The sequence below is a fragment of the Erythranthe guttata genome, chromosome 5 (genome assembly GCF_056151865.1).
Source record: "Erythranthe guttata isolate IM_541 chromosome 5, IM_541, whole genome shotgun sequence".
Classification (NCBI taxonomy): Eukaryota; Viridiplantae; Streptophyta; class Magnoliopsida; order Lamiales; family Phrymaceae; genus Erythranthe; species Erythranthe guttata.
In genome coordinates, this window is record NC_142537.1 from 562,641 (window position 1) to 577,226 (window position 14,586).

Consider the following 14,586-nt stretch of genomic DNA (forward strand, 5'->3'; position numbering starts at 1 on the left):
TATGCACTATAAAAATAAATATACTGTATTATAAATTGATAGCGCCTGAAGTCCTGAAGTACTGTAACACGCAGACAAAACATACACTAGTCTTAGAAATTATCTGGTTGACAATTGGGAAAGTCTCTATATAAAAACAGTGATGATATAGCCCACCGCTTTCTCCCATGCAATTGTCTTCCAACATTACTAATATAATTTTTTTTTGTTTAATTAATTAATTAATTTAGTTTTTTTTTAATTTCACATAATTGTTTTTTTTATTTTTGTTCATACCGTCCCCCTATCCCTCTGTCCATAACTTGTCTCCATAACACTTATCTCCATTTCTTAAATGTTTATATAAACCTCATTTCTCATTTCTGTTTTCTCTCACTCATCACACCAAACACAATCACTTCATTCTCTCTCTACACTTCATAGGATAAAAATATATTTCTTACATAAGTTAAGTGACAGTTATGTCTAGCAGAAGATCTCGTTCGAGACAGTCGTCGGGAGTTTCCAGAATAAGCGACGATCAGATAGCCGATCTCGTGTCCAAATTGCAGCAACTTATTCCCGAGATCCGTAACAGGCGCTCCGACAAGGTATACATATAAATATACCCCTTCAATACATATGTAACTATATGTATACCAAATATTTCAAATGTTGATACAAATTAAATTTAAATTTTTCTTTTTTCTTGATTATATTAATTATTATTATAATTATTTTCGTGTGGCCTTCATTTGGTAATAATTGTGTGCCCACAGCCCACAATCTTGATTTAATTTAACAATTTGCATGGTGTGGGACTCCATTGTTCCCTCCAAAAAACATTTAATATTCTCTATACACAATAATGTAGCTTTAATTTCTTCAGATTTTTATAGCATCAACGTAATATATTACACAATTTAAAAAAATATCCATGTTCCACATGTGTATATCTATATATAAATATAAATACATAAGTTTTTAAATAAGATGATAGCCCTTATATTAAATTGATCATATGTAGTATAAGAAAATGAATTTTTTTTTGTTTGATTTTTATTATATGGGGAATTAATTAAATTAAAAATATAAAATGTGGCAGGTTTCGGGTTCGAAAGTGTTGCAAGAGACGTGTAACTACATAAAGAACTTACACCGAGAGGTGGATGATTTGAGCGATAGGTTATCGGAGCTTCTCGAATCGACGGACAGTAACAGTGCTCAAGCAGCCATAATTAGGAGTTTGCTGATGTGATTAATTAATTATAATAATGTAATATAGAAAGCTTAATTATAATTAATTAATTAGATTAATTATATGCTTTTGTACTTTTCGCTTTTAATTATTCCTTCATCATTGTCTAGGGTTTGCTCAGTACTATATTTGGCCAACTTAGGACTTTCAACTTTTTTATAAATATCATTATATATTTCGCGTCACACTTTTTGCATTTTTCTTCACTCATATATATATTATATATATATATATATATATATATATATATATATATATATATATATATATATATATATATATAGCAGTTCCAAACTTATAGATTTATGCTATTTTGGGAAAAAGTTTCTACTTTTAGCTTTTATATGGGTGGGAAAAGTTTTACATGACATGACCTACGACTTATGAACAGATGAAACTAAATAAATAAATGAAATAATATATAAACGTATAAATAAAATAGGCTAAATTACAAACACCCCCCTGAGGTATGACCAAATTACAAAAACACCCCTCTTGTTTGGATAATTACAACCACCCCCCTCAACTCATCAAATTTAGTGGAATCTTCGAGATTATATGAAATATTATCACTTTTGTACCCGTTTTATCCCATTCAAACTTTACATTATGAATCAAGATGACCATAATATGTGATTTTTAGCTTGTATATATCAGTTTGTGGTGCATCGGAAACTGTATTTTTTACACAAATAGTACAAACTAGAGCACATTTCACGGAATCTAGATGACTATGTTGAATTTGGCACCATAAAGGTAAGAAAAATCATAGTTGAGGGGGTAGATGTAATTATCCAAACAAGAGGGGTTTTTTTGTAATTTGACCATACCTCAGGGGGGTGTTTGTAATTTACCCAATAAAATAATGTAGCAAAATGCAAATGAGTTTGTTACTAATAGTACAATTCATTAAATTTTCCATAAAATGTTTAAAAATGAGTAATTTAATAAATGTTTATTGCAATATTGATACAAACAAAAAATTGTATTTATAGTTTTTCGTTTTCATCAAGTATGAATTAAGATTATATATTACTCTTAAATGGATCTTCTTCAAAGTGAAGCTTTAATGTATATTCGTTATGATTCTTACTATTTATGTTGTTAATCGTAATTAAAAATTTATAATCACTTAAATTTATTATTTGAACTCACTCAAAATTAACAATTTTTTTTACTTGTCTTAATGAAAATGCTTTATGGGGATCCCTTTTCACTTTCGAAGCAAAAATTGTAACCATTTTTCGAGCGGAGCTATTTGTATACGTTCCTCGTTTATTTATTTTCGAGGTCATGGCTAGTGGTGGATTAGAGCAAAATTCCCGAATCGCGTCTATTTAGTTTCATTTCGAAAGTTTTTCGATTTTCGAATTGTTTAAAAAAAAATCAATTTCAAAATGCTTCTTAGATCGGATTTGCAATTATATGTGAGATATTCATTAGTGATGCCATTTTAATTTTAAAAAATAATCCCATAAGAAAAAAAAAAAATCGATTTAAAACAAATTGTTATAAGGCCTTAAATCCCCAAATGTGGGACTTGTGGTTTTGGAATCACTTATTGGACTTCGAATAAATTGTTATGGGCCTTAGATAATGGTTTGTATATTTAATATTAGCCCAATTCTCAAATTATTTTGTATTTATTTCATTAATAACTATTAGTACTCCTTTTATTTATTTTTAAGCTGTTTTTGTTTTTGGTTTAGTAATTAACTTTCTCAAATAATTTTATAACTTTAGAGTTTCAAGAAATAATTATTTTCTTTTAACCAATTTGGAGAGAAAACATTATTAAATAATTTTTTAATGCATAAATAGTAATTTTGAGCTTTTATGTAAGAATTAATTTTTATTATTATTATTATAATATTTAAATAGTGTGCAAGTAATTAGTTTGAAAAAAAAAAAAACAATAAAAGAGAAAAAGGAGGCAGTAATTAATTAAAATGGAAAAATAAAGCATGCAGGGCACGGGTGTAATTTAGAAATGATTGACAATTTGTACTAATACTATGTTCTCTGTACTACGTTGGACTCTGTATGATTGAGCATCTTTCCGTATTTACTCAATTCCCCAATTATTGTTCAATATCTATTTATATATTTTACTTCTTCCTTTTTTTTTTTTTTTAATCTTTTTTCTTTTTCAATTTTAAAATAAGGAATTATTATATTCTCAAAAAAATTATGTAAACTAATAATTAAAAAAAAATGGAATTTTCTTTTGTGGCGGATCCGACTATGCCCCTCAATAGTTACGCACCGGTTCGTGAGTAAATTAAATTAACAGGATCGTCGATTTTCGAGTCAAACACCGTAAGTAAAAACGTACATTTACATTTAATAAAAAATAAAAAATAAATAATTAAATAAAAAATAAATAAAAGAAAAGGTATAATGGGCCAATTTGTTGGACAATGCCAGTCGGAAATTAGGAAACAAACGCACATTGCTTATGAGACGCTAAGCTGTTACAAGTTGCCTTCATATACACCTCTCATGTGTGTGTGTATATATATATATATATATATATATATATATATATATATATATATATATATATATATATATATATATATACTTTCTTAAATTAAATTTTAAAAAAATTATAGTACTAAAAATTTCCATTAATTACATTTAAATGAAGACAATTTGTACTAATACTATGTTCTCTGGTTTCTGCATCCCATTGTCTCATGGGTTTAACTTCCACTTGAACTAGAAGAAATAAAATAAAATAAATATTGTTATAAACACCTTTAAGAAAATAAAATAATTCAGCAAAAACAAAATACAGATACAAATATTTATTTAAAATAATATAATGGCCCAACTACAATTTAAAAAAAAAAATAGTATTTTAAAGCAGTGGTTGACAAATCACATTCAAGAGCAAGAAATGGGGGAAATAGTGACGTCATGTTTACAAGCCCACATGGGCTTCATTTAAAAAAAAAAAAAATTAATTTCTTTTTTAATTTTCAATATAATGAATTGATTAACTAATTTATATTTCAAGCTGATATTTTGTCACCACAAGCCATGAATGCATGTGGAGGAGAAAGAAAGATTCATCTAAATGTAATCTCCTACGTAATATTATTCTCACAAATTAAATTAATTAAATATATAAATATATATCATATATATTTAATGTATATACATAATAGCAGTATGCATATGTGTAAGGAATTATTGGAATATTTAGCAGGATAGCAGGAAATGAGAACATGCCTTCCAACTAATAAAGTCATGTGATGAAGTAATATTAAATTGTCTTTTGGCCCTTTTTAAAATTTGCAATTGGGTCCCATTTCAACATTATCACTCAAAATGGGTCCCATGACTTGTATGTATATCAATTTTTTTTTGTTATATATGTATGTTTACTTATGTATATATATCCCTATTAATTGTACTAAAATAGGAGAACTAATGGCTTCTTCATGGAAAAGAACATTTGACATCTATTAAATAACTTCATTATATATTTTTATTCAATTCAATTCCTATGGTGCTATCCTCATGCATTTATTATTTTTAAATCAATTTTGACAACTTTATGTAAGTTTTTGATTCTATTTATTCACGTACAAAAATATATTACGTTGGTGTTAAAGAGTTGAATTGGAATTAAACACTACTCCTGAATTTCACTGGTTCCGATCTGAATTTTTTTAATTTTGGAACATATTTTTCAATTCAAATTCCAAAAATTTCGATATCTGAATTTTTTTATTAGAATTGGAATATATATGAATGTCCGATTTTCGATATGATTTTAATTTTTGAAATAAAATTTTGTGGTATAGAAAGATGTGGTCATAAAGTTATCAAACTATTTGATTCATTTTCTTTACCCACGTGAAAAATATTACCTAATACAACTGAATCTTGCTATTATTATTGTAAACACTTCATTAAAAAGGAGAAAAAAAAAGAATTAGATGAATATGAAAATGAAATGATCAAAAGAGGGAAGATTTTGAAATTTGTAGTCTGATTTTTTTAGGTTTAAATGTCGTTTTCCCAGGTTTCTCCCCGTGGCAGAGCCAGCATAGGGTCGAGGGGGTCATGGCCCCTCCCAATATTTCTCAAATCTCTACTATTTTATATAAAAATTTAAAAAAAGTTCGTGAATGACAATGTTAACCCCTATAATTTTTTTAATGCATTCGATACCTCCGAACGTACTTTAAGTACTGATTCAACCAGTGGGTGTGTTAGTGTATGACTTAGTCCAACGTCAATCTCTAAACTTCAATATACTTATGTTTTAGTTATAAGAAATGATTAACAATATTCATCGTTTTAGAAACTCAATTAATTCTTTAAAAAAAAAAAAAAAGAATCAATTAATCATGAAATTGTGTTGTAGCTGAAAAATGTAACAGTTTTGAAAATGAATAAGAAGTGGAAGGATTGTAATGAATGGAAATGGACAGTTGGAGAGGGGGGCCGGGGGCGGGGGCACAATGACAAAATAAACAACAGCTTTGTAGGGTTTCCAAACCAAATATATACACGTACACAGAGTGTGACTCTCTCTCTTTTTTGGCCATTCTTCTTTTTATTTCTTTTTCTCTCTCACTTTTATTTAATTAATTTATAAATATATATATATATAAATATTTGTGTGTGTGTGTGTTTGAATGCGTGTTTTAGGAGGAATGGGTGGTGAGAGAGAGGAAAAATGTGGGGGGGGGGGAGTGAGCAGAGATCGTCCTGTGGTGCACCACGATATGTGTTGGTGGGTTAGGTAGCATACCCTGCCCCCCCTCCACCCGGACCCATCCTCTCTCTCTCTCTCTCTCTCTCTCTCTCTCTCTCTCTCTCTCTCTCTCTCTCTCTCTCTCTCTCTCTCTCTCTCTCTCTCTCTCTCTCTCTCTCTCTCTCTCTCTCTCTCTAGTGTTGAGTTGATTTGGAGACAGTACTTTCATTTGTATGAATTAATACAATTTACATATGATTGAAATTGATCATCAGCATTTTGCATATGATTTCACATATATACAGTCTTTACTTCATCAATTTAAACTATCTGACCCAAAATAAAATAAAACTATAGTCTCTAAATTATTATATATATATATATATATATATATGATTTCACAAATAAATTTGTTCCCCTAAGTCACACCCACTTCTCCTTTTTAAACCATATAATTTGAATCCACTCCCCACCCCCCACCCCCCACCCCCACCCCCCGGAAAGCAAAGGAATCAGCTCATGCAAAATTTTTCAATTTTCAGTGACAACCTGTCTATGTAGAAAAATATGCAGCCCACTTCACATCTCTTTTTTTTTACTACGTAATACCCTTTTCCAATATAATTATTTAAATAAATAAAAAAAAACCCTACTTCTCACACACACTTTACAAGAAAGAAGTAAAAAGGGAATTAATAAATAATATATATATATATATATATATATATATATATATATATATATATATATATATATATATATATATATATATATATATTTGTTGAATCTGATAAGGTATATAAGCTATATATCCATCCATCACACAAGAAAAATCAATGCATCTCTCTCTCACCTAAGCTATTAGCTAGGTCCATCTCTCCCAATCATTTTCTTCATCATCTCTCTCTCTCTCTCTCTCTCTCTCTCTCTCATCCCTTTCTCTCTCTAAACACACACACACACACACAGTGATATATCATATATGGCTTGTAATATAATTATAGGTCATATGAAATTGTAGCAGCAGCACTCATAATAAAAAAAAAAAAAAAAAAAATGGGTTTCTTCCATTCAAATTTCATGCTGCAAATCCCACATCAAGACCATGATCTGAATCATCCCTCCGCCACTTCTCTTCCTTCAATTCTCCCCTCCAATTGCACCACCCCTCAAGAATTTCACGGTTTCTATTTTTTTTTTTATTTCTTTTTAATTTTTATACTGTAATAATAAATTTTGTTGATTGTATATCTGTGTATATATGTGTACACACAGGAGTGGCTTCGCTGCTGGGGAAGAGATCTACGATGGCGTTCTCGACAGGGATAATGGACGGCGGCGGCTGCGATCACCACCACCAGGAGATCCACGGTGGCGGCGGCGGCGGTGATGATGAGCTGTCAGATGAGGATGGGTCACAGCTGGGTGAGAAGAAGAGGAGGCTGAACATGGAGCAGGTCAAGACGTTGGAGAAGAATTTCGAGGTGGCTAATAAGCTGGAGCCGGAGAGGAAAATGCAGCTGGCTCGAGCGCTCGGCTTGCAGCCGAGGCAGATCGCTATCTGGTTCCAGAACAGACGCGCGCGTTGGAAGACCAAGCAGCTCGAGAAAGACTACGAGATTCTCAAGAGGCAGTTCGAATCTGTTAAGCTTGAAAACGACGCGCTTTTGTCGCAGAATCAGAAACTTCATGCTGAGGTAATTAATTACTTTAATTTGTTAATTTTGGTTTTTTCGTCTTCATATTTTTGTCGGTGAAATTCAAATTTTCGGGCCGGGCCGGATAATAATGAAAAAAATACTATTGTTTTTGGGCCCGGCCCGAGAAAGCATTAGACTTGCCTAGTGTTAAATAAGGTCCGGTTATTGAACTAATCATGACATATCTGCCCACCCAACGTAGCTTAAAATGAAACGAGGCCTAAGTTTTGATCAAATTTCTTGGTATATAAGTAATTACGCTACGACACTCGATCTTCAAATTATCTGTTATTTTAGAATTACAATGATCTTATTGAATATTTTAGTTTTTTCTATTTTATCATTATTAGACCAACTCTTTCAAAAATTAACTCTCTCTTATGGGATCATTTAATGACAGGGTATTTTAGTACCCTCTTCGATTCATATTATTTGTGACCTTAGATATTTTTTTCTGTCGTTATTTTTATCTGGAGTTCCAATAATACATTAAATGAGAGGGGTATTTTACTCAATTTGTTAGTATTTTCCTAGAATATATAAACTTATATTACTTTTCTTAATACGTATACATTAACCGAAAACGACAATAAAATGGAGAGAAGGGAGTAAAAAGAAAGGATAGACTTAGTTTTGGTAATATAATCTTAAATTTCTTGGCATAGGTATACAAATATTATTTCATATTATCAAGCACTTATTATTACGAGTTTTATCCTTAGTAGCCCGAACATTCTCGAACATATATTTTCTCTAATCGCCGTATCATTTAATGGCAAAACGTATCTTATTATTCGTTAAATACATGATTGTTTTTTCTCTTTAAATTAAATCCTATTTAATTAGTAATTTTTTAGTGCGTTTAAAAATGCTTTAAACGGCACATATATATTATGGAACGGAGGGAGTAAATAGCAATTATTGGTGCAGATATTGGCACTGAAGACAAGTACAAGGGAACCAACGGAATCAATAAATCTGAACAAAGAAACAGAAGGTTCATGCAGCAACAGAAGCGAAAACAGCTCCGAAATAAAGCTCGACATTTCGAGAAACACTCCACCAGCCATCGACAGCCCTTTACTTTCCAATATTGCAGGCAGGTCCCTCTTCCATTCTTCCCTTACAATGAGGCCCAACAACAACAACAACAACAATAATATCGGAGTGGCCCAGCAACTCTTTCACGATTCGACCCGGCCCGAAATCCAGTGCAACAAAATGGACCAAAGCAGCAATAACGTTAAGGAAGAAAGCTTGTGCAACATGTTTTGCGGTGTCGATGACCAGGCCGGGTTCTGGCCGTGGCTCGAGCAACAACCCTTCAATTGATGAATTCAAACCGAGTGTCTTCTTTCTTTCCGAAACCGAGTAAACGGGCCGGGCCTCATCGGGCCGGGCCGGGCCGGATGGTTTTTTGCATGTGTTGTGAGGAGATGATGATATATCAGATTTTAATGTTTCTGATGTACAAATTAGTAAAAAAAGAGAGGGAAATTAATATCATCACCTGCTCGTATAATCGAGGAAGACTTGATCTTGAATCAAGTGTTTAGATTTTTAAGAGTAAAATATTTATTAAATTTTTCTTGGAAGTAATTCATAAAGTAATTACCTATTATTACCATGTTTTTTTTTTTAATTGATTTTTTTAGTTATTAAATTTGCTCTGGTTTGTATTTTTTGGCAATGCAATATCATATTCATATGATATATATATATATATATATATATATATATATATATATATATATATATATATATATATATATATATATATATATTTTCTTTGGAATTTTCAATATTTTCCTTAAAAATCCCAATTGCCAGCTGTAAAAAGAAAAATAAAAAATAATAGAAAAAGAATGAAGAACATTTTCCAAGGGAAGGGGAAAAGGACAAACAGATGAAAGAAAAAAGAAAACAAAGGAAAGTTGGGAAATAGTCATTCTCGTGAAGGGGACATTTCCAATTTAATTTATTCCATTTCATTTTCATCAAATAATCATTCTCCGATCTCGATTCTGTTTCGAGGGTGTAAAGTGCTATTAATATATTTTTACTGGAATGCAAAATGCCAAAATACAATAATTCGATGGTGTAAAATGAAATTAAGCCATATTTTATGTAGTTAAAGTAGATAAGTGGTATTTTCTAAAATATCTGAAATAAATAATTGATTTTTTTTTGCAAAATTTCAAATAATAATAATATCAAGAATAATTTTTTAGACAGTATGACAGATGGGGATTGCTACACGCCAACACCTGTCAAAGGGCACTAGGCTCCATTTTCTAATTAATTTATTAATTAATGATTAGGATAATTAGTAGTTTCAAAAGGAAGAAGATGATTTAATTAAAGATATTTGCATTTAAAAATATATTTGAACAGCAAATAATGAATAAATAAAAAGGAGGATCAATCTGGGATCATGTGCACAGGGTATATAAAAATATGGATGGAAGACTTTTGGCTTTTTTTATATAATAGTTTCTGAGATGCCATATTTCTAATTATATACATATTTAATATATATTAATTAGTAGAAAATATTAATAATTATATGCTCAACTAAAGCTGCTGCTCAAGTGGCCACATGCATTCTGTACTCGGATCATTTATAATATATAAACAATTAGCTTTATTCCAGTTGAGAAAAAAAAAAGATTTACTATCATTTTTTGGTATTTTCAGGAAATATTGCAATAAATAACTACGCGGCTTGTATACGGAAATGGTGATACAGGGAGACGAAAAATTGAGGATACGAGAACTTGGGGGAAATGTGCAAATAATAAAAGTACAAGGGTATATTTAGAAATATGCAATCTAAACATATATAATATTTTATTTTTATATAAATTATCTTTTATACAATTGCATACAAACAAATTTAAAATAAATATTATTATCAACTATCAATTTGCGATAGTAAATAATTAAGGAAATTCGCTATCTAAATATATTTTTAATTTTTCAGAAATTGCAAAATGAAGGACCCATAATGTGTCCTCGAACGTCGGACACGAAGACGTGACCGAAATGCGGATACGATAAGAAATCGAAGTTTCTGCTACATAGATTATGCAATCTAATGAGATATTTTTATCTAATTTTTTCATGTAAATATTTTATATAATTTCCAGAATTGATTTAAGTTTAAATAATCGGACAAAGAAAAATGATATGTAAGCCCAACGATAGAGACAACCATATCAGCCCAATGCCACGTGGGTCCTCGGCCCATATGATACCATCGTGTAATTACCAAAATATCCTCGTAACGGTGTTTGTAGTTTAATACGGGTCTGGATCCTGGAAACGGTATTAGTATGATCCGGATTAGTCATAATATTAATATCAACTTTATGGTGGGCTAAGTAAGTGGGCCAGCCGATAAGTCATTTTTATTACATAAATTGGCCCATTAAAGATAAGCTGTGGGCATTGTTTTTAAATAAGGCTGTCCCATTACTTACACAAAATTGACCCAATTTTACAGGTTGAAAAAAAGCAGCCCACAGTGGGGTAACTGATTCACTGTCCGAATCTTTTTTTTTTATTTATTTCTTGATTTTCTTTAATTACAAAAAATAAGAAAAAAAAAAATATATATGTATGTAATTTTATCGAAATATGTTAAAGAAACACATAGCTTTTGCAGGCACCCTCACCCCACTAATTGATTTGTCATACAAGTTTTGAGATTAATAAATGTGTGTTATGGTGTGTGTGTTTCTTCATTAAGAACTAACTATGTTCATATTTTGAGTTTCCATCTTAAAAATTAGAACCGGTTAACTATTGATTAATACAGTTAAATTTCTATAAATAGAAAATCGAACTCACACTCAATAGAGTGTACATATCTACTATTTGAAATATATATATATGATCGGGTAAATTACACCCTCGAGCAATAGTTTGCAAATTACACAAGAAATGTAACTCACACTCGAATAACTTTATATGCAGACAAATAACAACACACTCTCTTACTCCACCAATCAGATCAACCGACTCTTATACACACATTGTTTTACGATCTCTCTATATATAGAAGCTTCTTCCACCAAATGTGTATATAGATAACATACATAGAAAAACAAGTAACTAAGATAACATAATATATGTTAGAAAAGTATGAATATTGGATGCATAGGATTCCCAAAATCTCTCTTTCTTTTAGGAGAGCGTGGGTAGAAAAAAAGATGGGGGAGAAAGCAATATATATATACCAAGTGAAAATTACTCTCAAAAGGTAAACCCTAATATATACCCCACCCCCAATGTAGGATTCCCATTTTACATAAAAACCCTACTTTCACATAAAGCTATATAAAATTCCATTTGCTCAAAATGAAAAAGAGAGAGAGACGAGAGAGAGAGAGAGAGAGAGAGAGAGAGAGAGAGAGAGAGAGAGAGAGAGAAATATATGCTTCATTTTATGATTCCCCACGTGGGGTCTTTCACTTTGTTATTTCAAATGTGGGATTAAGTTTATGTCTCGAATATTCTAGAGGTTAAACCACGATAACCTTTCGGAAGTAAGATTTATTTACGAAAAAAAACTTCTCATTTTTTCATAGTTATATCCACCCCTGTAATCTATAGATTTCTTATATTAACACCCTTATGTAGGGGGTGGAATGTAAGAAATCTACAAACTACAGGGATTTTGAATGTAATTTCTCAAAAAAGGAGGGGGTTGTAAATGGAATATTAATAAGATTTATTTACAATAAATTAGGATAAAGAGAGTCATTTGTGTGGAATGACCTCCTAAACTAAGAGGTTTAATATTTTCAATTGTTTAACAAGGACGTTAGAGTAATTTGGTAGTCTTCAACTATATTTGCAACTCCAATAAACTTTTATAAATAAATATATATATATATATATATATATATATATATATATATATATATATATATATATATATATATATATATATATATGTAGGGTAAAAATACCCATCACTTTCCCTCTATCCATCATTTATATATGGTCACAACTCAATTTTGTGTTAAAAAAAAAAGAGAAGGAGCGTAACTTAGATTTTTCATGGGTCCCTTTTATATATGAAAAAGTGTGTGATGAACTTTCTTAATTTGATGCTTTTTGACAAGATAATCCACAAACAAACTTAATCACGCACTTAGTAGATGATTTGGCAAGAAAGTGTTTTTTTCCCCTTGATAAAGTAGTGATATCTTACTTAATGAGATTAATTAGTCTATTAAACTTAAAAGTATTATTGAATGGACCATCATTATTAATAATTAATGGGAAGTTAGATCACTCACTCGCCCTCTTAGAATTTCAAGATCCACTATTGTATATGAATTGAACCCAAAAATAAAATTGTGTAACAAAAAGAGAAAAGGGTTGCCTTGAGCCAAGCATCCCCTATATACTCTAATCTTAATTATCAATTTACAATCAAATTGATAATTAAGGTTAACCCGCAAGGGTGGCCTAGCGGTTGGAGCAAGGGAGCTTGGGTCAATTGACCCAAGTTCGAATCCCCTTGTCAACGGTCGCTAGGTCGAGCTTGTCACACATGGTTAGCCTAGTGTGGTTTACATCTCTCGTATGGTTTGCAAGCTATTATACGAGAGTGTAGGTTTACCCAGTGCACCTATATGGTTGGCTGCGGGTTCCTGCATTACCAAAAAAAAAAAAAAAAAAAAAAAAAAGATAATTAAGGTTAGTTGAAATTGATGGGTTAATCAGAAATGTAGGGACACTTGGCACATCCCTATTAGTGGAAACCGACGCGCTAATTGAAATGATGAACAATTGAAATTTGCAAAAGGAACTATCAATCTCTTTGGGAACTTGGGCCTCACCAAAGCTCCACTCTCACACTCCTTTCTTGTAAAGCCAAATGTTGTACCTTATGCTCATCCGAATGTACATCCAATTTCTTACAATAAATAATTCAATAAAAGTTTATTATTTCCCACAATAGAAAGAAATGATTCCTTGAAACGAATAATCAAAGATATGATCAAGAAACAAAGTATGAATAATTTAAATATAGTGTGAATTACAACCACCCCTGAACTATATTAAAATTGCGAAAACCTCTCTCATGTTTGAGTAATTACAATAACACCGTTAACTATAATTTTTTTGACACATTAACTCTTGCGGTTTCAAATTTAGTGGAATCTTCTTGGTTATACGCAATACGATCACTTTTGTACCCATTTTATCCCATTCGAACTTCATATTTTGAAGCAAGATGATCATCAGATGTGTAATTTGGCTTGTATATATCAGATTGTGGTGCATCAGAAACTGTATTTTTACACAAAACGAGTACAAACTAGAGCACATTCTACGAAATCTAGATGATTATGATGAATTTAACACCATAAGGATAAATGTGTAAGAAAATTCATAGTTGAGGGGAAGATGTAATATATATATATACTAATGGTTTGACTGAAAAAAATCATGAGTCTATCTTCTTGGATGAAGATAATCTAATCAAGAAAATATAATTAACTAAGGACTAATTAAGGTTTGCATCTCCTTATCCAAAAACCTTCATTACTGCATCAAATTAAGATAAAAATAAAGAAAAATAATAATAATAAAATAAAATAAAGAAAGAGATTATATTTGTAACAGAAGGTTGTCGTTGAACGGTCAGAAACAGGCTGGCCGGTGACCAAAAAAAATATGGGAGGTAATAAACATTCCTCTATCCGGTTCTCTTTTTATCACGTGCCTTCCCATAAACCTATAGTTTGAATCTGACATATTCCATTTATTTATTTCATAAATAGTATATTATTTCACTGAATTGAATCACCAATCCCCAGAAAAGTTACAACTGAATTTTCAAAATTCCAAGTTCTATAAATATAAAATGAAATACCACTTCTGAACTTCAAACATGATTTTTTTGACCATTTTCA

The 14,586-nt window shown here is 30.7% G+C and overlaps 2 protein-coding genes across 2 annotated transcripts; both read left to right on the forward strand.

The window, feature by feature from the left end:
* Positions 1-340: 340 nt before the first annotated feature.
* Positions 341-1,422, forward strand: LOC105974649 (transcription factor PRE6). Its single transcript, XM_012999765.2, has 2 exons — positions 341-590; positions 1,085-1,422. Exons 1-2 carry the CDS (start codon positions 462-464, stop codon positions 1,235-1,237), a joined length of 282 nt encoding a protein of 93 aa, XP_012855219.2. The 5' UTR covers positions 341-461; the 3' UTR covers positions 1,238-1,422.
* Positions 1,423-6,743: 5,321 nt separating this feature from the next.
* ATHB13 (Homeobox-leucine zipper protein family) lies at positions 6,744-9,272 on the forward strand. The gene is made up of 3 exons (XM_088818370.1): positions 6,744-7,134; positions 7,227-7,648; positions 8,582-9,272. The coding sequence occupies exons 1-3, from the start codon at positions 7,008-7,010 to the stop codon at positions 8,981-8,983; spliced, it is 951 nt and encodes a 316-aa protein (XP_088674496.1). The 5' UTR covers positions 6,744-7,007; the 3' UTR covers positions 8,984-9,272.
* The last annotated feature ends 5,314 nt before the right edge of the window (positions 9,273-14,586 follow it).

Bases quoted from the DNA above. Each gene is read 5' to 3' on its own strand.
- ATHB13 (XM_088818370.1), top strand. From the start codon at position 7,008: ATGGGTTTCTTCCATTCAAATTTCATGCTGCAAATCCCACATCAAGAC. The intron at 7,135-7,226 runs GTTTCTATTTTT...GTGTACACACAG, and splicing joins CACCCCTCAAGAATTTCACG to GAGTGGCTTCGCTGCTGGGG. The intron at 7,649-8,581 runs GTAATTAATTAC...TTATTGGTGCAG, and splicing joins ATCAGAAACTTCATGCTGAG to ATATTGGCACTGAAGACAAG.
- LOC105974649 (XM_012999765.2), top strand. From the start codon at position 462: ATGTCTAGCAGAAGATCTCGTTCGAGACAGTCGTCGGGAGTTTCCAGA. The intron at 591-1,084 runs GTATACATATAA...AAAATGTGGCAG, and splicing joins GTAACAGGCGCTCCGACAAG to GTTTCGGGTTCGAAAGTGTT.